At 38.6% G+C, this 24,381-nt stretch overlaps 1 protein-coding gene across 2 annotated transcripts in view; it reads right to left on the bottom strand.

The window, feature by feature from the left end:
* The window catches only part of Arhgef38 (Rho guanine nucleotide exchange factor 38), a 91,680-nt gene that overhangs the window by 31,282 nt on the left and 36,017 nt on the right, over positions 1-24,381 (bottom strand). For both annotated transcript variants that reach the window (XM_041655136.1, XM_041655139.1), the window contains exons 3-4: positions 13,747-13,870; positions 1,990-2,137 (exon numbers count right to left, since the gene is read on the bottom strand). In XM_041655136.1, coding sequence (XP_041511070.1) covers positions 1,990-2,137; positions 13,747-13,870 — 272 coding nt within the window. The remainder of the gene's footprint in view (positions 1-1,989; positions 2,138-13,746; positions 13,871-24,381) is intronic.

The following is a 24,381-nucleotide window of genomic DNA, read 5'->3' as shown; positions in this document are numbered from 1 at the left end:
GTACTCAGCCTCCAGGCAGGCCCGCGCAATTCATCATTAACTTTATTTTCATGGAAAGGCAACTTCGGGGAAAATAGCTGCCGCTTAAGCTGCTTTATTTTGATTTTCTTTCTCTAAAGAAATAGTTCTGCCAATATTGTTTCATTTGGATTTTGTGCCTATCGGTGGGCGAGATTATTTCTAAAAGTCAGAATAGTCTGAATACATAGAATTGGGCACAACATGGGACAGTACTTTTGAAGTGTAAAAAACAAAAGAAGCCATTTAGGTCTGAAAGAAAATTTGAGATTCCACAATTACCTCTACTCTTTAGCTGCTTTGAAAGGAAATAGTATTGAGTTGGGTTGCATAGAGACTACTGTAGTGGGCTCTGTTCTCTTAGGAATCAAAATTTATTGCAGGGCACACTAATGTTTATCCTCACCCAAGGAGCTTAGAGAAGCAGTCAGGAGAACCAGGGGCCCAAACTGACTAGCTCCATGTCCAGGTCCTTTGGGTCCTGGGGTTAGATGCGCAGGGCAATAGGAGGAGCCGGTTCTTCATGTGTCATGTGATTAACATTATTTCCAGACCCTGAAGGAAAGGGACTGACGAGTCGCAGGGATTGTGAGAAGGTGTTTAGTATGTAGGACATTACTATCTGACATGAGGGTAAAATACCTGTCCATGCAGAGAGCGTGCTCTTCATCTATGAACTTAGTTAAGCAAATACAATTATTTTACACTTTAATTTGTCTTCCTGCTGACCTGCTGACGCTGGCCTACACTGAAATGGCGAACACCAGGCAGAACTCACCCCCCACCGTGAGTCATCTGAGCAGGTCAGTCTCCTTGGGGAGTATCAAGTTTGATTTTTGCTTTGTCAGTACCAAGATGTATACACACGGCAGCACAAGCCTTCCAGAGTGGTTCACTCTTTCCCCCCTCTCAAGTTATGGAAAAATGTGAAAGGCCTGCAATTTTTGGCCAGTAGGGGGCAATAGAGTGGAATTTAATCTTTTTTTTTTTTTTTTTTTTTTTTTTTTTTTAAATTTGAAGCCATGGAAACCAAATTAAACCCATTTCAGTTCTAACTGGAGCCTGGAGTGTCGTCGTCCTCCAGTGTGGCCTCATTTAGTCTCCCCACTGCACCCCAATGCTGCACAAACTTATCCTGCAAAAGGAGGACTCCCCCTCTTGCCCTCACCCAATAGAACACATGAAGGTGTGCTGGAGGTTCAGACTGGCACATCTTGGCTTCACACTCCCGCTCCCTCAAGCTGGCTAACCCCTGACTGGGTGCCGCTCGTTCAGCAGTAGACCACCCTCAAGAATGAAGAGTCCGTAGGGGAACTTGACAGGATGAGGAAAAGGGGAATGAGCTTAGCTTTAAATATGACTCCAGTTTCATCTAAAAGGTCAGAGCAAACACAGCCTCACAGCCCCTACTTACAAAGATAAGATAAAATCTGTGCTTACTAATTGTTTGGAGAATAGAAAGAGCTTTAAAGAAAAACTCTTACTCAAACTTCCGTAGCAGCACTACGGCCCCCTCACGGGTTAGGAGTGAAGAAGGCAGAATGTTTAATTGTCCTGAAGCTAACTTTCACCCGGCCTTAATCATCCTCACACTCCCCCCACAGTGCACTGGGGCAACAAGAAGGACTATTCAGGAACAATGTATTCAACTCACTTCCCACTGGTCTTGGAGAACGCATGAATAGAGCCTACCTTCCATTTCTTATTTATTTTATTATTACTGTTTGACAAAGTTGCATTTCCCCCATCTACAAAGCCTTGAATCTTTGTCTCACTTGTTGATTTTAGTCATCTTCTTGGGGAGCAGTAAAAGTCATTCCGGGCTTGTAGCATATTGCCTTTTTATAAAGCGGCTGCCAAAGCAAGCCCTGTGAAATGCTGGCTGTAGGTGACCTTCCGTCTCTGTCCACTGAAAATGGCCCCTGCTAAGCAACCAGAGTAGATGGGAATCTCCATTTGAAAAGGCCTTACTTTAAGGACTGGATACAGTGGTTCAAATGTTGCTTCAGCTCTTCTTCCTTTTCATAGGACTCCAGTACACTGTGGGCCTCATCGTGATGGTAGCAGTAGATTTTATAAACATCCTCCAGTGGTCCTTTGATCTGCATGAATACCTCTCCTGAGCAGAGCAAAGCAAAGACAAAATGATCTCATCAGCCCAAAGTGACATTTCATTGGCTAGTTCTCAGTGCTGACTATTGGAAAGTTAGGTCTATCCCACCGGATCCCCAGATTGTTTGGAAGGGACACAAGACATTGAGTGGATAGTTCTCCTTTCCTTTTCTTCCTCCCCCTTTCTCCTCCTTCCTTCCATGCCTTCCTCCCTCTCCTATCTTCTTTTCTTCCTTTTATAGAACAAATAAAGAGCTTGACAGGTTGGTGCACAGGATCACAGTGAAAGCAGACTAGATTAGAGAGATATGCCCGTGTTTAAATCAAGTTATACTACTGACTGGCTTTGAGATTTAAGAAAAGGGTTTTAATTCTCTGACTCCGTTGCCTTGTGTATAAATTACTAGCTGCAACAGATTCAGTTTCATAGAGATATCATTACAATTAAGAGAGGTAACGTGTACAAAACTCAAAGTAGAGTGCACCCATAATAGATGTTCCAAATGGAAAAAAAAGGTATTGTTGACTTATTAAAATTATAGGAGACGAAACAAGATATCAGGTATGTGGTTTTATTGATATTTAGTCTATTAGCAATATTTCCTAAGGTTCTTGGGAAGGTAAACAGTAGGATTTAGAGAAAAAAACAAAAAACAAAAACAAGATACAACAATAACCAAAGTAAAAGAGTGGGTGGGGAAAAGATTCAAGGGTTGAGAGTGCTTGCTAGTTTGGTTCTTAACACCCACATCAGGAGGCTATCAACCACCTCAAACTCCAGATCAGGGTGTTCAATGCCTTCTTCTGACCTTCCAGGAACTGGCACCAGCAAACACATAATAGAAATAAATTTTAAAAATGAATTTAAACTAATAGAACATTTCTCTCTATATAAGGAAGGTTAGGGGAGTATTATGAACCAGCTTGGACCAATTGAATCCAGACATTTAATAAATCCTCTTTGATAATGTGATAAAATTAGAAATATAACTAGTGGGTCTAGTAGATACCAGATGATAATCTGATTTAATTACTTGCCCCCAGCACCTCAAACTGAGCAGAAGCTTTCACTTCCAGTCCAGCATTAGATGTTGAGGGCAATGCACAGGAAACACGTGACGAGATCTATTATCAAAAAGCATTGTAAAGTTGAGATGGGAAATAATTCGGAAGCTGAACTGACTGCGGTAGCTGGCTTTATTAACAGTGACGTGGACCTGCTATATATATATATATATATATTAAGCAGAAAGTCCTGCCACATGAAACAGGTTTTATATGAATGCCAAAACGTTATGTAAATGCTTCCTTCTCTACATGCATGAAAAGATAAGAGGTTATTTGTCTATATGCATTAGGAATGAATAAATCTGAACTGGAAGCAGATAAATGATTGTTTCAAGTCCTACTGGGAGGTGACAAAGTCAGGCTAACAGGGTAGATATGAGTTTTAGTCCTCACACTCCAGTGCTCTGCTGGATACTGGCTGAGGCGGGAAGACCACTAAGTCAGAATCAGATATCAGGGCTTATTTGGTGATTTGGGGAATGATTTTGTTCTAATTTTTTGTGACTATGTTCCCTCATATTATTTGCGATATTTCTGAAGTGTCCCACTTATTTAGAACTTATAACCAGTCGATAAGGCTTCTGTTTCCTCTTCATTATATGGTTTTTTTTCCTCTGCTTATAGCTAGATTTTTAAGTAACATGAAGCTGTGTGTGTGTGTGCGCGCACGTGCAAGCATGTGCGTGTGTGTATGGAAAGAGAAAGAGAGAAAGAGAGAGAGAGAGAGAGAGAGAGAGAGAGAGAGAGAGATATTTGTGTGGCTTGGAATTAATCCTATGAATTGAGCATCTTTTCAGATGAAGGGCTGAGGGGTTCTTGCTGTTGCTGTTTCTGGAATTTAGCTGGGTAGACCTTTCTCCCAGTCTAAGTCTTGAAGATCTGCCCTTTAAAACAGTAGTACATGCAAAAGGAAACCATTAACAACAGAAAATAAGACAGGAAAGCAAGTGAATTTAAGATTGGTTATAAAACAAAGAGAGACCTCAAGTAGTACAACCAGGGAGCAAATGGGAATTTTGGGGCAGACCTAAGCCCTGGAAGCAGGATCTGAGGGGGCATGGATAGAGGCTCCCTGGAAGCAGGATCTGATGGGGCATGGATAGAGGCTCCCTGGAAGCAGGATCTGAGGGGGCATGGATAGCGGCTCCCTGGAAGCAGGATCTGAGGGGGCATGGATAGAGGCTCCCTGGAAGCAGGATCTGAGGGGGCATGGATAGAGGCTCCCTGGAAGCAGGATCTGAGGGGGCATGGATAGAGGCTCCCTGGCATCTGAGTCTACACATCTCCATATGAAATGGAGTTACAAATATGAATGTTAACTACAAATGGGGTAATAATAGAGATATAAGGAAATGGGAAAGAGCAAGGGATAGCCTGACAAATACATACGATCAAATCAGAAAGTTAAAAATCAGACAATACTTGCTTTATATGCAAGTAAACCATCACTTGCCAGTGTCCTGGAATTTCTAGGTCTCCCCTTGACAGTGAAAGCTTCTTCATATTTTTTATAATTCCCGAGTAAAATTCTGTTGGGGCTCTAATAATAATTATTGAAGTTAAAAGATATTTGAGTACTCTAATTGAAAGTCGTTTATTCACCCAGAGGCCAGCTATAACACTGGTGGGCAGAATATTTGATTTCCCTCCCAACCCATTCTGCCTCATAATAGTGCTGATGAAGCGAGGTGTCTCCCGGCCAAAAGTGATTCTGTTTCCACGGTAACGTAAGCCTTGGCTGCATTTCTTCAGTGGTGAAGGACAACCGCTCAGTCTAATGTGTGTGTGCTGGAAGGATGATTGGGGGCGGAGAAAGGAGTGAACCGAGAGCAGGGAAGGTAATTGCACTCTAACTGCCTGACACAAAGGTGCCAGAATCCTAGAAAACAAAACCACCATCTTCTTTTAAAAAATTCTACGACCAAAATAATTTTTTTTTGCAGTGATATTCCCCTAAAGCTGCTCTCTTGCAAAGGAGAAAACAAAAGCAAAAACAAAAACAAGAATTCTGTTTAAAATTTCTTTAGTCATTGTTGTTAAAGGCAACTTGCCCAACAGGGTCGATGTCCCTGGCAGAACTGTGGCTCAGATGCCCCTCATTGATGCCAGTACACTGGGTTCTTCTACTTTTATGTTCCTGCTGATTAAACTCTTCTTTTCTTTTAGAACTCCATGCCCGTGGTGTAGAGTCTGTATCACTCTGAATTTCCTCTGTCAGTATGAATACTTAAGGTAAAGCTGTGCTACTCAAGAAAGCTACTTATCCTAGGCTTTGTATAAGATTGTGGTTCAAACAGAAATAAATGTGATTATTCTTTTTAGCTCATCTCTATTTAACTATGGTTTATTGGACAACTGTTTTGCACTGTGGTGGGTTTGGATAGAGGCTCCTTGGTATCTGAGCCTATACATCTCCTTACGAGATGAAGTTCCAAATATGTATGTTCACTACAAACGAGGTAATAATAGAGATTTAAGAAAAAAGGAAAGAGCATGTGGTAGCCTGAAAATTACATGTGATCAAATCAGAAGGTTAAAAATCAAAGACAATACTTGCTTTATAAGGCAAGTAAACCATAACTTGCAAACACAAAGAACCAACAGTGCACTCAAATAACTTATATAAGCCTGCAAGGGCACAAGAGAAGAGTCAGTTCCCATTCACCGTGCCATATGAAAGAGCAATACTAGGGCTGGGTATCACAGAAGCGAGCATATTCAGACTCTAGGAAACCAGCTTCAGAAATTATCATTTACTCTGCCAAACACAGAAGAGACATAAATAAACCTCCCTTCTTAAAGTCAAATATATCCTTATGTATTTGAATTATGAAGATGTATAGATACCAAGAGGCATAAAGAAACTACATAATCCGAATCTTAATATTTTGTAAAGCATTACTAAAACTTCCAAAATAATTTGCATTATACTCAATTGTTATATAAAAGAAACCAAACTTTATAAATTGATGTGTACATTTAGAATGACTAGGGTAATATAGTAATTTAGTCACATTATGTATTAAGTATTAAGAATAAGCAGTGGGTATATTCTATACTTGATTTTATTGAATCCTCATGAAACTCATATGGGATAAATACAACTGCCTTCAATTTCCAGATAAGAAGCTGAACTTCAATGAGGTTTCATAACTTACCTAAGACCTAGCAATAGAAAGAGATGGAATCTAATTCAACCTGATATTAAAAGATATAATATTATGCCCTTAAATTCTGTACCATCTTTTATTTTACTCATCCTTGTTTACTATTTTCATAAATTGTCATGGAATATTTTCAATTTCAATATAAACAAGGACCAAAGCTCATCTCTAGAAAGTTTAAAACAACTTTCCTATCCAGATCCAGTGTGGACTTTACAGCCCACTTTGTGGTTGGAATCCAAACAGTTCTCTCCACGCTCTCAGACCTGCAAACTTCTGTATCTATTTATAAACTTGAGCCTCATCCAGACACCAAGGTTTCTTGAGTAACTTTCTCTGCCTCCTTTATCGCGGTATCTAGGGGATCCGGCACGGCAGCTGCGAGTCACAAACTCTTATTCTTGCTGTCTGAGGACACAGGGTTGAAACACCTGTGCTTTTCATTTTGCGGTAGCATGCTTTTGGAAACATCTCAGCCAATCAGTTTAAATTACGAAATCTAAGCAATAAAAGAATTAGTGATAGGAATTGCCGTTGAACTCTGCACTGACATATGTATCCTAATGGAGGATCACAGAGGCCGCCTGCACAGCGTCTAAGGCACACTGGAATGCTGATGGACTTCCCAAGACCTGCCCATACTCTCCTGACACAGGGCCTTTACTCTGTTCTCATCAAGACTGCCGTTTGCAGCTGGGCCATGGTGGCCTTTAATCCCAGTACTCAGGAGGCAGAGGCAGGCAGATCTCTGAGAGTTCGAGGCCAGCCTGGTCTACAAGAGCTAGTTTCAGGACCAACACCAAAGCTACAGAGAAACCCTGTCTCAAAAAAATTGAAAGAAAGAAAGAAGGAAAGAAAGATGGCCTTTTTTAATGTAATTGCTACCCTTCTGAATTAGTCAAGTTCAAGTCCAAACACTACATTCTAAATCAAACTTTCCTCAGCATTTGAGCTGAAATGGTTTTCTCTGGGGTTCTGTAGGAATGAACTACTGTTATGCAAAAACATCATCCCCAAACTTAAACAATTGGAAACAACTCATTGCTCTCATCCTTGGGATGAGGGCTGGCAGTTTCACTAGATGGCTCATCTCTCTGTGGGGCTGACAGACTTACTTACACCTTTACAGTCAGCTAAGTCGCAGTGGCAGAGGAGGACTGTGCTCACCTGTCTAAGGTCATTTCTATGTTTCTCAGAATGACTGGGTCGTTTGAGCTTCTCTCTTTTTATGATCATGGAGTAGAACTCACCATGTAGTTATGAAATATCACTTTGGCTTCTTTTATTAGCATCACAAGGCCAGCTCAGAAACCAAAGAAGAGGGGCCCTGAGAGCAAAGCTCCAACTGACACTTTTAAAATTATACTTTTATTGTTCTAATTTTTTGAAATATTTTTGTAATCTTTCCAGTCATGACTAAAAAATTTGGAAGTATAAGCATCTTTAATTGAATGATCTCTGTAAACTGTGTTGTCTTTTAAAATTTGAATTGATATTTCATACTAATAAAGTAAGTGCAGAGGCAACACAGTTTCCCAACATTCTGTACACAGTTTTTCTATGTTACTGTAGCAGATAACTACAATGTAACTGTCAGTAAAAGGAAACTGATCTGTTTCTATCAGCAAGATATTTTTTGGATATGTTGAATGCTTTCTTCTGCACAATGCAAAAGGTTTGTGATGTGAGGCTGATATTCCCATTGTTCTTGGCCTTGATCAATTGATTAAAGTACATTTCTTTTTTTTGTTTGTTTGTTTTTCGAGACAGGGTTTCTCTGTGGTTTTGGAGCCTGTCCTGGAACTAGCTCTTGTAAACCAGGCTGGTCTCGAACTCACAGAGATCCGCCTGCCTCTGCCTCCCGAGTGCTGAGATTAAAGGCATGTGCCACCACCGCCCGGCTAAAGTACGTTTCTTGCTAGAAGGTTACCATGCTTCTTTCTGATGTCAGAAATTACTGGTAGACAAATCTTGAGACTTTGAAATCTGTGTTCTCTGCTGTAGGATAACGCTCTAGGATTTGTCACTCATATTGGAAGTATGGGGCCAACCAGACTAAGAGAATTCTGGGAAGAAGAATTCAGTCTGTAGTCATCACCCAGAAGCAGAGGAAGCAAGATGAAAATGCTGCGCTGAGAAAAGGTAGCAAGCAACATGGCTAAATATAGATAAGAATTATGGGTTAATTTAAGTTGTAAGAGCTAGTTAATAATAAGTCTGAGCTAGCAGGCCAAACAATTTATAAATTTATCATTAACATAAGCCTCTGTGTGTTTCTTTGGGACTAAATGGCTGCCGGACCAGGCAGGACAGAAACTCCCAGCTACAGTTCTCTAACTTGCACCCAGTATATGTCATATTTACTAGTGGATTTTATATGAAACAGTTATAATGATGATGGTTGCCTGCTAGTGGATTTTTGTATTTTTCCTTTACATTGAGATCTACTGGAGAGCTGGTTTTTATTCCCATTTATTTATATCAATATTTTTGTTGTTTGTTGATATTCATTGAGTTGTATTGATTATAAGTTAATACTGACTTTATGTTTTATGCATTTATTTCGTGGTATGTGTGTCTGTGTGTGTGGTTTATGCATGTTTGCAAGTGTGCATGAAGGTGTGTGAACATGTCCATGTGTATGTGGAGATCTGACGAAGAGGACACTAGGTGCCTTCTGTTGCTCTCTTCCTTATTTTTTTGCGATAGGGTTTTTCACTGATCCTGGTTCTGCCCATTTTCCAGGTAGACTGGTAGCCAGCAAGTCCCAGCAGTTCTCGTGGCTTTCCTGTTCACCACTCAGCACTGGTTTGCACTGACTTTTTCACAGGTATTGAGGATTTCCAACTCTACTCCTGATTCTTGTGTCTGTACACCAAATGCTCATCCATAGAGTTGATTCAGACTAAGCCTGCCAAATTCGTGAACTGAACTTTAAATTGGAAAATATTTTGTAAATACAGAAACATTCAATAAGCTCAGAATATTCTGATAAATGGAAGATGTCAAAATTCCAATTGTATATATCCCTATTTAAAGGTGTATTTATTTGAGCTGAAATACTTTTGAAATTTATGTCTTTTACCTTTGTTTGGATTCTTTTCTTTCTTTTTATAAGTGAAAAAACATACTAAATTATTTCTATCTATAATTTTTCAAAATGTGATATTGTAAAATCTAGTGCAAAATATAATTTTAGCATGTTAAAGAAGAACATCAAGCCAAGCATGGTGGCTCATGAATGTGATCCCAACACTCAGGGGATGAGGGAGGGGGATCATAATGATTTCCAGTCCAGCATGGGCTATGAAATGAGACCCAACCTAAAAAGTGAAATGAAATAAACTAGAAGTGTTCCTTCCAAAGCTTCTTTTCACGAGTCAAGTGTTCGAAAGTTCATTTACAGAATTTCAAAAATATTTTATACATCATGCGCTCTTATCGTTTAATTTTCTTTTTTTATTTTTTAATTAATTTATTTATTAAGGATTTTTGCCTCTTCCCCGCAACCGCTTCCCATTTCCCTCCCCCTCCCCCGATCAAGTCCCCCTCCCTCATCTGCTCGAAGAGCAATCAGGGTTCCCTGACCTGTGTGAAGCCCAAGGACTGCCCACCTCTATCCAGGTCTCGTAAGGTGAGCGTCCAAACTGCCTAGGCTCCCACAAAGCCAGTACGTGCAGTAGGATCAAAAACCCACTGCGATTGTTCTTGAATTCTCAGTATTCCTCATTGTCCGCTATGTTCAGCTAGTTTAATTTTCAAGCTCATTCTTTGTTTTGGTAAGGACAAATTCCAGTGCCTTTCTGTTTATAATATAGTTTTGTAATTGCAACCTGTAGACATCAAAAATCTGAAGCCAATTTTTCTGTCTGCTGAATAGCTTAATTAAAACACTGCAATGCTGCTCCATAGGCCTCTTCACAAACCGGCCACAGCCATTGTAGGGATGGTGAAGTTGGAGTTACCAGTGCTTGTGAACATGAGTGAAATGTAATTCATCTGTAAAAGCAATATGTGTACTGAACTGCTAATTCTTCCCTTCAACTCCTTTAATACTGATTTTTAAAACGTGGCTACAGTAATACTTACAATAAGATCAATCAATTTTTGAATAATAAATTTCCCCAAATTTGTTTCTGGTTCTGCAATTTTTATTTAAACATTTATTTGTTACTAGAATGAGCCTGAATTCCATATTTGCTTTCTCTATTAACTGATACACCCATCACTTAACTGCAAAACCTTTATTGATGGTGTCACCTCACTAGTAGCCATTGTTTTTATATGCTTTAGAGGATCAAGGAACCTTTGAAATAAGTTTGCATGAAGTCAGTGGAGAGTAGATGTTATCTGATGTACGTGAACAATCTTTGGAATGGTTGGTAAACACACTTTGAGCAGCTCTGCGTATACTATCACCTTTCTTGATCAATCTTTTTAAAACGATGACTAATGTTTTCTCACGTGAATGTTGCTGCTTCTTCAGCAGATATCTGTCTCCTGGTTAGTTTGTGTTTAGTGACGACTATGTTAAGGTCTGTATACAGGATAAGCATACTGATATTCATATGTTCATCATCAACTTTCTTGAGAAGCAGAAAAAGCAATACCTACATTATGTGACTACAATGAGTCTTTATATCTGAAGGGTTTGTTGCACAATTATAGTAAGCATAACCAAATAATAACAAGAGGGTTGGATATTGTAGTGATATTTTGTTTGTGTTTTAACAAATAAAACTTGCCTGAAGATCAGAGAGATCAGAGTGCAAAGCGAAGCGACTAGAGGCCAGGCAGTAGTAACACACATCTTTAATCCCAGGACTTGGGGGGACAGATGGATCTCTGTTAACTCAAGGCCATCCTGGGCTACACATTTGATCCATTCTAAAAGAGAAACAGAGTTCACACAAAGGGAATTCATCCCAGCACTTAGGATCCCACGCCTTTAATCCCAGGGCTAGTGAGATGGAGACAGGAGTAATATGGATGGGTTGAGAGAGGAATATAAGGTGGGAGGAGACAGGAGCTCAATGAAGTCTGAGGAGCAGTCCAGCAAGTTTGAGGCAGTCAGTCTTGGAGGCAGTCTGAGGACAGGATCCCCCCTTTGGTCTGAGCATTGGCAGAGATAAGAACTCTAGGGACTGGCCTCATGTTTCTCAGGGGCCTTAGTGTATGCCACACAGCATAGGCCATGGCACAACTAGCTGCTGCATCCAGTGAGGATGGAAGGGTTTGCAGCCTCAAATACACCTCTAAGGGCCACCAGAACAGTCCGGGGCCATTTCTAGCTCCTCAGGTCCATGTGTTCTCACTGTATTAGCCGGCACCCTGCACGTGGCACACCAAAGTGCCAGGACAGGAAATAGGCTGCATTCCAGTTTACTGCGGTGCACTATTTCACTCAGTCAAGGTCGTGGAAGAGATGACATTCAAAGTTGAATTACCTGAATTTCAAATTTGTCTTCAGTACCCTCCCCAAATGTATTCCCTCCCTACTCCTCCTCTAAATAGCCCTTCGCATTAGCTTGATCCCTTACCATTTTCTAAATGTGTTGCTATTTTCTGTTAGTGCTAAATGGAAAGAAAGTTCCAAAGAACATCTTCGCCTAACGTGGACCATACTTCTCAAAACATAAAGAATAACTTTACACGTATACAGTATCTTGTATACGGTGTTAAGGGATTGTAGCAGCACAAAAGCACTCTGCTGGGGATCAGACACACACCTTCACTTCAAGGAGAGAGTTCCCTGTGAGTTTAGGAGGGGCAGAGGGGATCTTTTCCACTTCACTCTGCCCAACAGAACCACACAGCATCGTCCTCTGTAAGCATGCTGCTGCCCAGACCTAGTCAGGGGATGAACTGATGAATGGCTAGGGATCTCTGCTAACGGGAAGACGTGTACAGTCTCGGAGAAAGAAAACATTATCATGGTTTGTTGGGGATGTTGAACCACAAGGAAGGATAGAATTGAAACCCAACTGAATCCTTTCATTCACCTTTTCATAAGATCAGCTTGCTCCCTGAATTTTGGACCCATATAGATATTAAATAAGAATAATTTTGTTCCTTTATAATGATAACTTTAATATCTACAAAAAGAGGATTCAATAAAGATAGTGTGTGTGTGTGTGTGTTTGTGTGTGTGTGTGTGTCTGTGTCAAAGGGACATTCTGCAAAGATTAACAGCAATGATCACTTGCAGGAGTGACAATGGGTTTGGAGGAGCATACAAGCAATCCTTCATCTTTACCCTATAGATCCTCAATTGTTCTAATACTTTTGTAAAGTGCAATAAATGTAAAATTACAAAATGATAATATTTAATAGGAATTCATAAGCTACACAACACTGTGTATTGATACATAAAACTCCTTCAAGTAGTTATCTGCAATGCTGAAGACATTAAGAGAATAGACTCTAAGCTGAATATTTGTCATGTAATAATCTCTGTAGTCCTTTTTAAAAAAAACCTTGTCAGAATAAAAACTATAAATGTATAGATACACACATATATGTATGTATACACACATGGAGCATGTGAAGAGCCCAGACCTGGAGATCCAAAGTTCCAGGATCTCCATGACAAAAGCAACAATAGGATACCCAAGAGGAATTTCAGCTTCCAAATGTAGAAGAAACCAGAGGCTTGGAGCCAGACCAATGGGTTATTGAAATGAACACTTACAAGTAAAGATGTGTGGACTAAATGGTACACTGTGACTCTTTCTGTCACATTACAGCTTCCAAGATGAGACCATTTGGGTATTTTTTTGTTTATATTTTTAAATTTTATTTTGGGGAGAGGTTGTAAGGGCAGCTAACAGAAGCGAGAGGACAGGGAGATGAGTTGTATCAGGATGCATGTTGTGAAATCCATAAAGAACAATGAAAAAAGATAAAAATAAGAGAAAAAAGAGTAAAGTGGAAAATTGTAAATACAGATGGTGTCTAAGTTCTTTGGCGATCACATACTTTTCATGTAAAGTATTTATAGTTCTAAAATCAATAAATTTATAAATTTAAGATTAATAAAATTCATTGAGATTGAAATCAGAATAGCTATTAAAATATTTAATTTTTTAAGGACCAAGGAAGTTCCAGCCATAAAACAAATTGAAAGACCATCTGGAAAGCAGAGAGATTGGAGGAGCGAATTCTGTCTGTGCTCAGTGCTACTGAGGGACCTCCACAAATGGCTATAAACCCATTTGGAGATAAACGTGGAGTTTGTGTAATTACAATGAACCTGAAGGCAGACTCGGCATTTATATATCTCCTGGGAAGCTTTGTGCGTCAGAAACATAAAACCAAAGTACCAGGGGGTTATTAAAATACTGTTTCCTGTTGTACTGTAGAGTTCAAGAAAGAACAAACATACCGATTACTTGCATGGCTGGTTCCACGTCTGTTGTGGCCTCTTCCAACAAGGAGAGTAGCTTGGCAGATATCTGGTGGACGGATTCAATGTTGCTAAACAAGCCTTCCACGTCCAGCCTGTCAACCTGAAGAAGCAGAACCTCTGAGCATTAACCAGTCCGAAGAGAGCCATTGTGTGCACCACACTTCCTCCTGCTAAACAGCAAGGATTTACCCACCAGCCCTCATCCTTCTCTGTGAACATGCTCATTTAGGACTTCTAAATGTAAATGCATAGATTTTCATCAAGGAAATTATGATGATGTATAATACCTCTGTCTTAAAAACCACAAACAAAAATAATTGACTGGAGTGTATAGCACTGTTTCTCAATGTAAATCGGGTTGGGAAGATTTAGACGTAATGGCATTTTTATTAACTGCCCTCTATGCAAGCATGAACCAGTAAACTTAGAATATTTTACTGTCAAGATGGAACGATGGCTCCGTGGTTAAGAGCACTTGCCGCTCTTTTAGAAGACCCGAGTTCAAATCCAAGCACCACACCTGACTACCCATAACTTCCTGTAATTCCAGTTCCAGGGGATCTGATTGATACCTTCTTCTGGTCTCCGTGATACATATGTCATAACCCACAAACACACACAAAAAATAAAAATAGGAAATTTTACTGCTTTCACAGCAGAACTCAAACCATATCTTTTTTCAAGTAACTATTTTCAAAGCAGTTTTAAACCACAGATGATGTGTTTTAAACCACAGAACTGATGGCAAATAAATTTTCCTTCTAGATAAATATACTAATTAAGGGTTTGCCATATGTTATAATCTCAAGCATTTTCTCAAAACTCAGTGTGATCATTCTTATATATGTTTATCATGAAATCTTATTTATTTGTCTTTCACCAGGTATGTCCTAGGTACCTTCTATGTCCTAGGACATGTAGGAGAAATTGCAAGCATATATTACCACACCTCACTATTTAAGAGGATGCCAAGGACATGTAGTGGAAGAGAGATCTGATCACAGGGAGTGATGAGTAGAGACAGGCTTAGCTGACTGTGTTCAGTAATCTTAGTGTGGTGGCAAACACTCTGATTTGGTCTTAATTTTAAAAAGTATTTCCTCTGTCATAATGAAATTATGCTGATTCAGGATACAGCTGCATTGGTGTAGAATCAGCTGAGGTTAGTATACAACAGAAAACCAGGAATTAGTGCCATTTTCCATGGTTTATTGTGACTGAGGTCATGGGTGTGCAGCAAGGGAGGAGTTGATGGGGTTCTTCTGATGAAGGCTGAAGATTTTGTCCTCAAAGTCTGTTAGAGCAGAGAGAAGTGAGCAGTATATTGGTCTTCTTCTGGACATGAGTCAGTGTGTTCTCCATCTCGTACTTGCCTGTTATTTTGGTAAGCACATTCTGTCACTGAAGTTGAAAGGATGACTTCACATTGACCCTTTGCCAAACACCATGACTGCCTGGGTTATTTCTTACGCCACACAGCTATACTTCAGACATTTATCTCATTCATCGCTGAGGAATTCCTTGTTTCCATCTCACCGCCACTGTCCTTGAGATAACCCCCAGACTCACTCGTCATCAAATCCATTCAATTACATATTTCAGTCTAACCTTGGGCAGCCGTTCCCAAGTACTTTTTTTTTGCTGTTGTTTTGTTTTGAGACAGACTTTTTCTATACATAGCCCTGGCTATCCTGGAATTCACTGTGTGGTCCAAACTGGCATTGAACTCACAGAGATCCTCCTGCCTCTGTGTCCTGAGTGCTGGGCTTAAAGGTGTGTGCCACGGTGCTCAGCTTTTCCAACTACTTTTATGTATTCTGAGTTTATTAGGACCGAGTGTAGGTGTAGTTCAGTGGTGAAGTGCTTACATAACGTGCATGAAGCCCTGAATCTGGCTCCTAGCACTGAAAAATATATTGCTTAAACAAATGATCTACATCTCTACACTAACTGCTACATTGTGATTACAATCAGGACTGGCTTTTAGGTCTCTAATCCAGGGTCCCCAAGAATACCCCTTCATTAGGGATTCACTGAGGAGGAAAGGAGAGGTGTGGCTCTTTTGCATGAAATCTAGGACTTTGGGGGGGCTTCTGTTTTCTCTCTTATAAGGCATACTCAATATCATACAAAATGTGTAGACTCACATTAACGATTACTGGCTCATGTTAGCTAACATGTATGCAATTATCATTTAATAATTTACTATCAACTGGTCAAAACCATATAGACCTATTGTACCAAGCAATAGGTCTTTTTATTATTTATCAGTTTGAAGTGCACTGTGAAATATGAGCCATCTTGAAGAAATACAGAGTAAAGCAAGGTGCCATGTGGTGGAGTTATACACGGAGATTAAGACAGATCCAGCACCATGACCTTGCAGGCCTACAGTCACGTAAAGATCAGCAAACACCACTCACAAGCTAGCCGTCATCTCTGAACTTCTGCAGTTTCTGCTGACTTTTCACCAAGTTGCCACTTCTACCTTTTGTTTGCCAAGGTCACTATCCTGTATATCTAATTTAGATTATAAATCCATTTAGCAAAAATCTAATTCTACTTTCTATCTATAATCTTAGCTCAGTGCAACAAACTCTGAACAACAGAAACTTAGTTTTTAATTCCATTTCTTCTTGAAGGACAGAAAGGATTAAAACATCAATTGGCCTGGTTTCAATTCTATCACCACGGGCCCTTGGGGACTCTGTGAATCATAAAATGAATTCACATCCAGGCACGGCTGTGCCAAGGAACAAACAAACATCTGGTCCAAATCGGCTTTTAAAAGTGATAGATGGTTTTACGATTACTGTTATAAATTCATGGAAACATCCACATATATTTATTAATCATTTACTCAAAACAGGCAATGTTCTAAGAGCTTAAAATCAAATTCTACTTTAAGTGAACCAAAATTTACTTTTGAAAAAAGTTTAAGAAAGCACTATCCTAAAACAAATCAATAGTTATTCAGATCTATAAAACAGAAATTAAAGCTGAGTGTTGATGCTGACAATTTAATGGGTTATTTCGTGAAGTGTTTATCATGGGATATACTTCAAATAGAAAGTTTACATCACATTCAAGCCATTACAAGGATTTAAAACCAGGTAATGTGGTAACTCTATTAGCTCTTTATGGTTCAAAGGTACTTTGGCTATCCATGATATTTTATAATTTCATAAAAATTTTATCATTCTTTTTTCTATTTCTGAGAAAATACCTTTGGAGTTTTGATAAATATTTCTTTGTATTGTATGGACATTTTAAGAACAATATTTTTCTGTCCAGAAATATATTTCTATCTTTCCATTTATCTATGTCATCTTCAAATTCTTACTAACATTTTAGCAATTTCAGTGATTGTTTAACTATGCCATGATATTTTAGTTAACAAACCGGTATAGTACCAACATAAATCTAGACACATATTCCACTAAGCAAAGCAGGGAGCTAAGAAACAGACCTACACATTTATGGTCAATTGATTTTTAACAAACAATGAAGAAAGGACCCTCTCAGTTATGTGCTAGGAAAACTGACTAACCACTTCGCAAAAATCAACTCAAAATAGACTAAAGATTCAAAAGCAAAACCATCAGAGTTAATATGGACAAGAGACTAGGCAGTTCTCCAGACAAAACACTAGTAACCAGAAAGTATTTGCCAAAATGCTCAACATAACCAATCACTACAAAAATGCAGAGTAAAATCCCAATGACTTATCAGTTCTCATCTGTTAGGATAGTTATTATTGAAACCATAAACAATAAGAAGAATTGGTAAAGACGTGGAGGAAGGAAAACCCTATGTACTCTTGGTGAGAATGCAAATTGATTTATTCACCATGGAGAACCCTGTGGAGGTGTCATGTGATCCAGACCTCAGTTCTAAATGATATCCAAGGGAACTGAAATCGGAAGGCCAAACAGAGCATTGAAATGTGCTCCTTGTATCATTCACAATAACTAAGAAATACAAGCTATTACATGTCTATCCAATGGAGAATCAAACTATCTACATGTCTAGCCAATGGAGAATCAAACTATCTACATGTCTATCCAATGGAGAATCAAACTATCTACATGTCTATCCAATGGAGAATCAAACTATCTACATGTCTATCCAATGGAGAATCAAATTATCTACATGTCTATCCAGTGGAGAATCAAACTATCTACATGTCTATTCAATGGAGAATCAAACTATCTACATGTCTATCCAATGGAGAATCAGATAAAGTTTGCATTTACCCAATGGTATGCCACTGGTCTTTAAACAAATAATGAAATTTTTTGTGACAATGCAGATGAACTTGGGCTAAAATAAATTAGTTAAAACAAATGAACAAATAAATAAAATAAATTAGTGACTAAAATAAATTATTTTCAGCATGAATACTACTTGATTTACTTAGAAAGTATAACAATGTCAAACTTAAAGAATAGAGAGAAAAATTATCCCAGAGGCTAGGAGGGGTTGGGAGTTGCTTGTCAAAATCATAAAGTTTTCCTTAGAAGAAGCAAGTTCAAGAGATCCATTATTTATCATCTATATTATGATGCATACCTTAAAAATTGTCGAGAGTACATTTTCAGTGTTTTAATCTCACACACACAAAGATATATTGCTGAGGTGATGTAGCCATTTTATAATGTAAGCGTATATAAAGATATCATGTTTCTAAACCTAAATATGTGTGATATTTTGTTTTTCAATTATAAAGTAAAATGTCAAGATGTTGAATTAGCACCAAATGTGTATGATATATATGTAAATATGTCCAAATATAGTTCTTAGTAAAGAAAAATAGATTTATGAAAGTACAATAATTCAAAGATTATAATAACTAATACATAATTACTTCGTATCCTACAGGTACCTGGAAATCTATTCCTTGATTTTCCTGCTTTTACATCATGGTTCAAGCTCTTTCATGTACTCAAAAATGCCTTGTTAAATCAAATTTGGTAAGGATTATATTTGTCTAGGTATTTTGCCCAATTCTCTGTCCTTTCTTTTGCATTTGAGAGGAGTATCAAGACCCATAGGTCTTTAGTACTATCTGATCCTGCTGGAATTCTCCAATCACGTCCCTCTTTTTGCTGTGGTACACATGCTAGCTAGCTGACCAGTCAATCTGGTATCTCTAAGCATATGTGCCACAGGCTGAATGTTTCCAATTTTCCCCCTTCCCAATTCATATCTTCAAATCTTACATTCAAAATAATTGGATTGGGAGATAGGGTTCTGTGGTGGTTTGACTGAGAAATATCCCCATAGGCTTAGGTATTTGAACATTTGGTCCCCAGTTGGTGCTGGCGGAAGAGGCTACTGGACCCTTAGGAGGCAAAGTTTTACTGAGAAGTACATCACTAGGAGTACACAGGTGCCTAAAGCCTCGCCTCATCTCCAGTTCTCTCTTTGTTCTCTGTTTGTGGGTGGAAGATGCAGCATCCTAGCTTCCTACACTCGCATGTTTTCCCTGCCACGATGGACTCTTCTTTTGGAATCAAAAGCCAAAATAAATTCTCCTTCTTTTGGCCTTGGGGTTTTATTGTGTGTTTTTTGTTTTTAAAAATTCAACATAATGAACTATAGCCTAAGTGCATTCTTTTTGATGTTTTATTTTTATTTAGAGAATTTCATACAATGTATTTTGATCACATTCTTTTTCCTCCCCCAACTCCTCCCAGAGTTTCCCCCACCTCCAAATCCACCCAACCCTGTGGTTATGGTCTTTTGTCATAGCAATAAAAAAAAATAAGTGTTAGAAGGTCCTTGTGAGATTTCTCTGTCATTGGGGTGGTCACCCCATGAATGAATTAGTAAGTTTATAAAAGAGACCTGGGAGAAACTCCTATTTTCTTATTATCTAGCATTATAATGTCTAGGAAGGGCTACATCACCAGGCATTGAATCTACTGGTAACTTAATTCTGGACTTATAAATTTATGGACTGTGAGAAACAAACTTCTCTTACTTAAGTCACTGTTTATGGCATTTTGCTATCATAAAGGGATAAAATGTAACTGCCAGCTTTTGTAGTTAACTTTGGTAGAACATTGGTGTAGAGAAGGCCGTGTAGTGAGGAAAGTTATACCTAATAATATCATATTATCCCCTGACTCTATCCTTGCCAAGCAAGAAATCCTTCCCTTGCAAACCCACTGGCTCTGTTTACTTCATCTAGTTTGGATTTTATTTTGTCACATAACCAAGTATGTCTAATATAACTTTAATTCTCAGCCAAAAATTATATCCTTAAAGGAAGATTTTATCCTTATTTGTTAGGGTTAATCTTTTTCTTTCATAACTTTATCAGTCGTTCAAAAATTATTTTAATTGTATAACCTTATGGAATAATGAAATAATTTAATACACATATGCAGTGTGTATAGGTCAAATTGGGCTAGTTAACACCACATATAATGTGTATAGGTCAAATTGGACGAGTTAACACTTCCATATCCTTAAAACTTTAAAAAATTGAGCTAACAGGTAATGATTATACTTCCTCACCCCTTGGGGGCACGATATGATACTGCAATATATGCATGGAATATGTATGAATTAAATTGGACCATAACATTGCCATCTCTTTATTACTTTGCATTGGGAGACTTCAGTCTACACTCTTCTAGTTACAATATACAATACATTCCTGTGAACTCAACGCCCTCCGTACTGCTGTTCCTCTGAAACTAGAATTTATTAATCTTAATTGCTTATGGGTACCCACTATCTATCCTCCTATGAGCCTTGCTCCCAATCTTCCAGCTTCTAGTAAGCATTTTCTACACACAATGCCCTCTATGAGAGGGAACGTGCAATGTCCACCTAAAAGAGGGGGCATGAAGAATTGGCCGCACTATGACTGATTTATTTCTGCCAACATTCTGTCCCCAATCCTAATCCACTTTCTTGCAAATAAGAGGATGACATTATTTTTTAATGGCTGAATAAAGCAACTGGATATGTATAAACATTTTCTTGACCTATTTGCTGTGGTTTCAATGTGGATGCCCCTCATAGGTGCCTAAGCTTTCATACTTGGTCCCCAGCTGCTGGGACTATTTAGCAAATGGAGTTTTGCTGGAGGAAATGGATTAGTGTGGGGCGGGTTTTGAAGTTCCATAGCCTGGCGCCACTTCCTGGACACCTGCTTCTCTACTGCAGAAACACACCCTTTTCACCATGCCTTCCCAGACACAACGGCCGTCCCTTCCTAAACTATAAACCAGAACAAATGCATTTACATTGCTTCTTGCCATATATTTGGCTACAGCACTGAGAAAAGTTAGGTTATACACTCTTGGTCCATTTATGGACATCGGGGTTGATTATAAATCTTAGCTATTGTGCAAAACACAGCGACAAAAGTAGGCACGCAAATGTTATTAGTATCCTTTTCCTTGAATATGTGCCCAAGAGAGAAATTATAGCTCATATGGTAGGGCTAGTTTAATTTCTTGAGCAATCTCATTGTCACTTTTCTGGTGCCGCCCTAATTCACACTGCCACCAACAGTGTATGAGACACACCCCTTTCCTGACTTGATGTTTATCTTCTTTTTGATAATACCATTCTAACTGAGGTGAGGTCTTGGCAAACTGTATTTTTAACTTACATGTCTATCCTCATTAATGAAGTTGGGCATTTCTGAATAAGTTTGTTGACTAACTGAATTTCTTCCTTGAGAAATAGTTATCCATCCTTTGGCCAATTTGAATTGAATTATATTTTTATTATTGAATTTGTAAAGTTCCTTACATATTCTGCATCTCAATGTTTTGTCAGATTGGTAAGTTACAGTGACTTTCCTTATTTTATAGGTTTGTCTTAACTCCCTTGTTTGTTTCCTTTGCTTGTCCATGACTCTTGAATGTATTTTTCTCTGTTTATATTGATGTACATGCATAGACACATATATATTATACCTTCATAGGAGGCATATATATAATATATTTATATTGAAGCTCATTACATACATTATAAATGTTAGAGGGTATAATTATTAGCTTTCTGTCTTGCTGTCAAAACTGAGTTTTCTCAATATATTTGCAGTCCTGGGTTATTCTAATGTCCAACTATGTTTAATACAGTGCTGCGGGAGCACACAATTGTTCAATCAATATTTGATCATTTAAATTGAGTTTTTACAATTAAAAGTTACTTTTTGTGGAAGCCTGTAGATATTCCTTTTATCATTCCCTTGGCTCTGAGGAATAAAATAAGCAAATGTCAAAAGTAACTCAAGAAAAACTGAAAATTTAATTTGATTCTTCAAAATATCATTATTAATTGGATATTTTATAATGTCCTACTTAGATCTGGCTACAAGGGCAAACTGTGTTGCTTAGTTTGGCTGCTTGTATTATGTGGTCAATCTACTGACAGAACCAAGTCTCCTCCTTAGTTTACACTTGGCAAGTTTCTGTTTAATAACAAACACTTAAAATGGGCGACTCAATTTAAATCAAACAAGTCATAAGGAAGAATAGTTAAATATTCTCAGGTTTCATAAACACTCCAACCACTAACATTTTTTTTCCCAAAGACTGGAAAAAAATCTGGAAATAAACTCTTGAAACTGTTATTTGCCTAGAAATTGTTCATATGTCTTACAGAAAACTGAGAATGTGTAGACAAAAGAAAGCAAATATAATATCTCATCATTCACCCAAAAGTAGCCAATGATATTTTAGGTATTTTCTTCAGAAATCTGTGTGTGGGAGTGGCAGGCCCGTGGCTGCAGGTGTATATCTATTCAAAAGAAGTATATAGCTCAAATAAGCGCTTTTAAAACCTTCAAATTTCACATAAACATTGTTTCCTACCATCAATTACACATTCACATTATTGAATAGGAAGATTATATGGAAACATTGTGGTCTTCTGGCACAAAACTTGTTTAATTATGTAGAGATGTGTTGCTGTTTTACCTTCCCTGCCTAAGATGGGTCTAAGAGAAAGCTAAATAACCAATAGCAAGGGAGAAAGTATAGGTAGAATTTCCAGGCAAGACAGTAAGTAGGAGGAATTTAGGCTGGGGAAGAAAGAAAAAGAAATGCCAAGGAGACGCCAGGGACCAGCCAGATAGACTTGGTGGAAGCAGAAAAGTTGGACATACAGAATGAAAGAAAGGTAAAAAGCTCTGAGGCAAAACACAGGTGAATAGAAACAGGTTAAATTAAGTTAAAAGAGTAAATGGGAAAAGCCCGAGTTAAGGCTGAACGTTCATAATTAATAATGTCTCCATTTCTTTATTTGGGAGCTGGTTGGCAAATCAAAGAAAATTCCATCCACGGTCTTCTCTGTCAATTTGCCGTTTTTACTGTTTAAGTAGATCTCCTGGATCAGTCCTTGTTCATTCCCGTGATTGTTTCCTCCTGCTACAGTTCATAAGTATAATGACTGAGTTTAGGTTACTTGCAGGGAATCTGATGAGTTCTGGGGGAGGGGTGGAGAGATGGCTCAGCAGTTAAGGGCACTTGCTATGCAAGCATGAGAATCGGAGTTCAGATCCCAGCACACACTTGATAATCTGAGTGCCCCTCAAAGGCCTGTAACTTCAGCTCCAAGGAGGGCAGGGACAGGAAGATGTTTTGGCCTTGCTAGCTTCCAGACTACCTGAACAACCACAACAGAAAATATGTGCGTCTAGGCTTGGGGAAAACCCTTACTCAAAGGGACAGGCAGAGAGTGATAAAGGCAGACACTAAACACCCTTCTGCAATCAGCACGTGCAGGTGGGTGCAATAGCCCCACACATATATGCATATGTTTACACATGCAGACCCAAATTCATTAACTAATTAATTGATCTTTTTAAAAACAAGTTTTAGCAAGTAATAAATACCAAGTTTCTTGATGTTCAGTTATTACAACCCTGATCTCAATTTTTATTTTAGGCTTCTAGTTTTATTATCACAATTGTGCCTCTTCAGAGTCCCAGATACATACACATGATGTATACACAATACCTGTAGAACAGAAAAGAAAGTAAATCATGTTGCTTTTGAAAAACATGACAGTTGTTGCCAACCAAATGATTCTGGAATCTAATCCTAGAAGATCTTTAGTGCTTCTATTTGGAGCAGTTTGGCAAAAAAACAAACCAAAAAAAATGTAGAGTCAAATAGAGTCCACCTTGGATTTTTTTCACTTATCCTAGCCATTACTATTACTATTCAACTGGGGTGTCATTTAACTTGGCCTAACAGATCTTTGGTCCCATGCCCTTCCTAAAGAAGTTCCAGGTAAGTCCTAGATGCACGCGTGCACTAGCACATTCTGAGATTACCTCAGAAACTCTTAAATTCCCATGATGGTTCAGTAGAAATAAGGATACTGGGAGAGGAACAGAACAGGAGATACATGAAATACAGAGGTGCAAAGGAGAGCCCCAGGGGGACATTCCGAGTTGACAGAACTAGCTCTTGGGAGGAAGAAATGGAGGAGGGGATGCTCACAGAACAGATATCACAGTGAGAGGAAAAGAGGATATTGGCATGAAGCCCTGGCAAGCGCTGTGCTTGGGTGATTCTCTAATTACCTTGGCATTTACTTAGACAGTTGGCTACTATATTACAAAGCCTTTCGGGG

The sequence above is a fragment of the Microtus oregoni genome, unplaced genomic scaffold (genome assembly GCF_018167655.1).
Source record: "Microtus oregoni isolate MIOR12 unplaced genomic scaffold, Mior012 000000F_ref0000247, whole genome shotgun sequence".
Taxonomy (NCBI): domain Eukaryota; kingdom Metazoa; phylum Chordata; class Mammalia; order Rodentia; family Cricetidae; genus Microtus; species Microtus oregoni.
The sequence above is the reverse complement of the archived record's forward strand: the minus strand, read 5'-3'. Positions and strand labels throughout refer to the sequence as shown.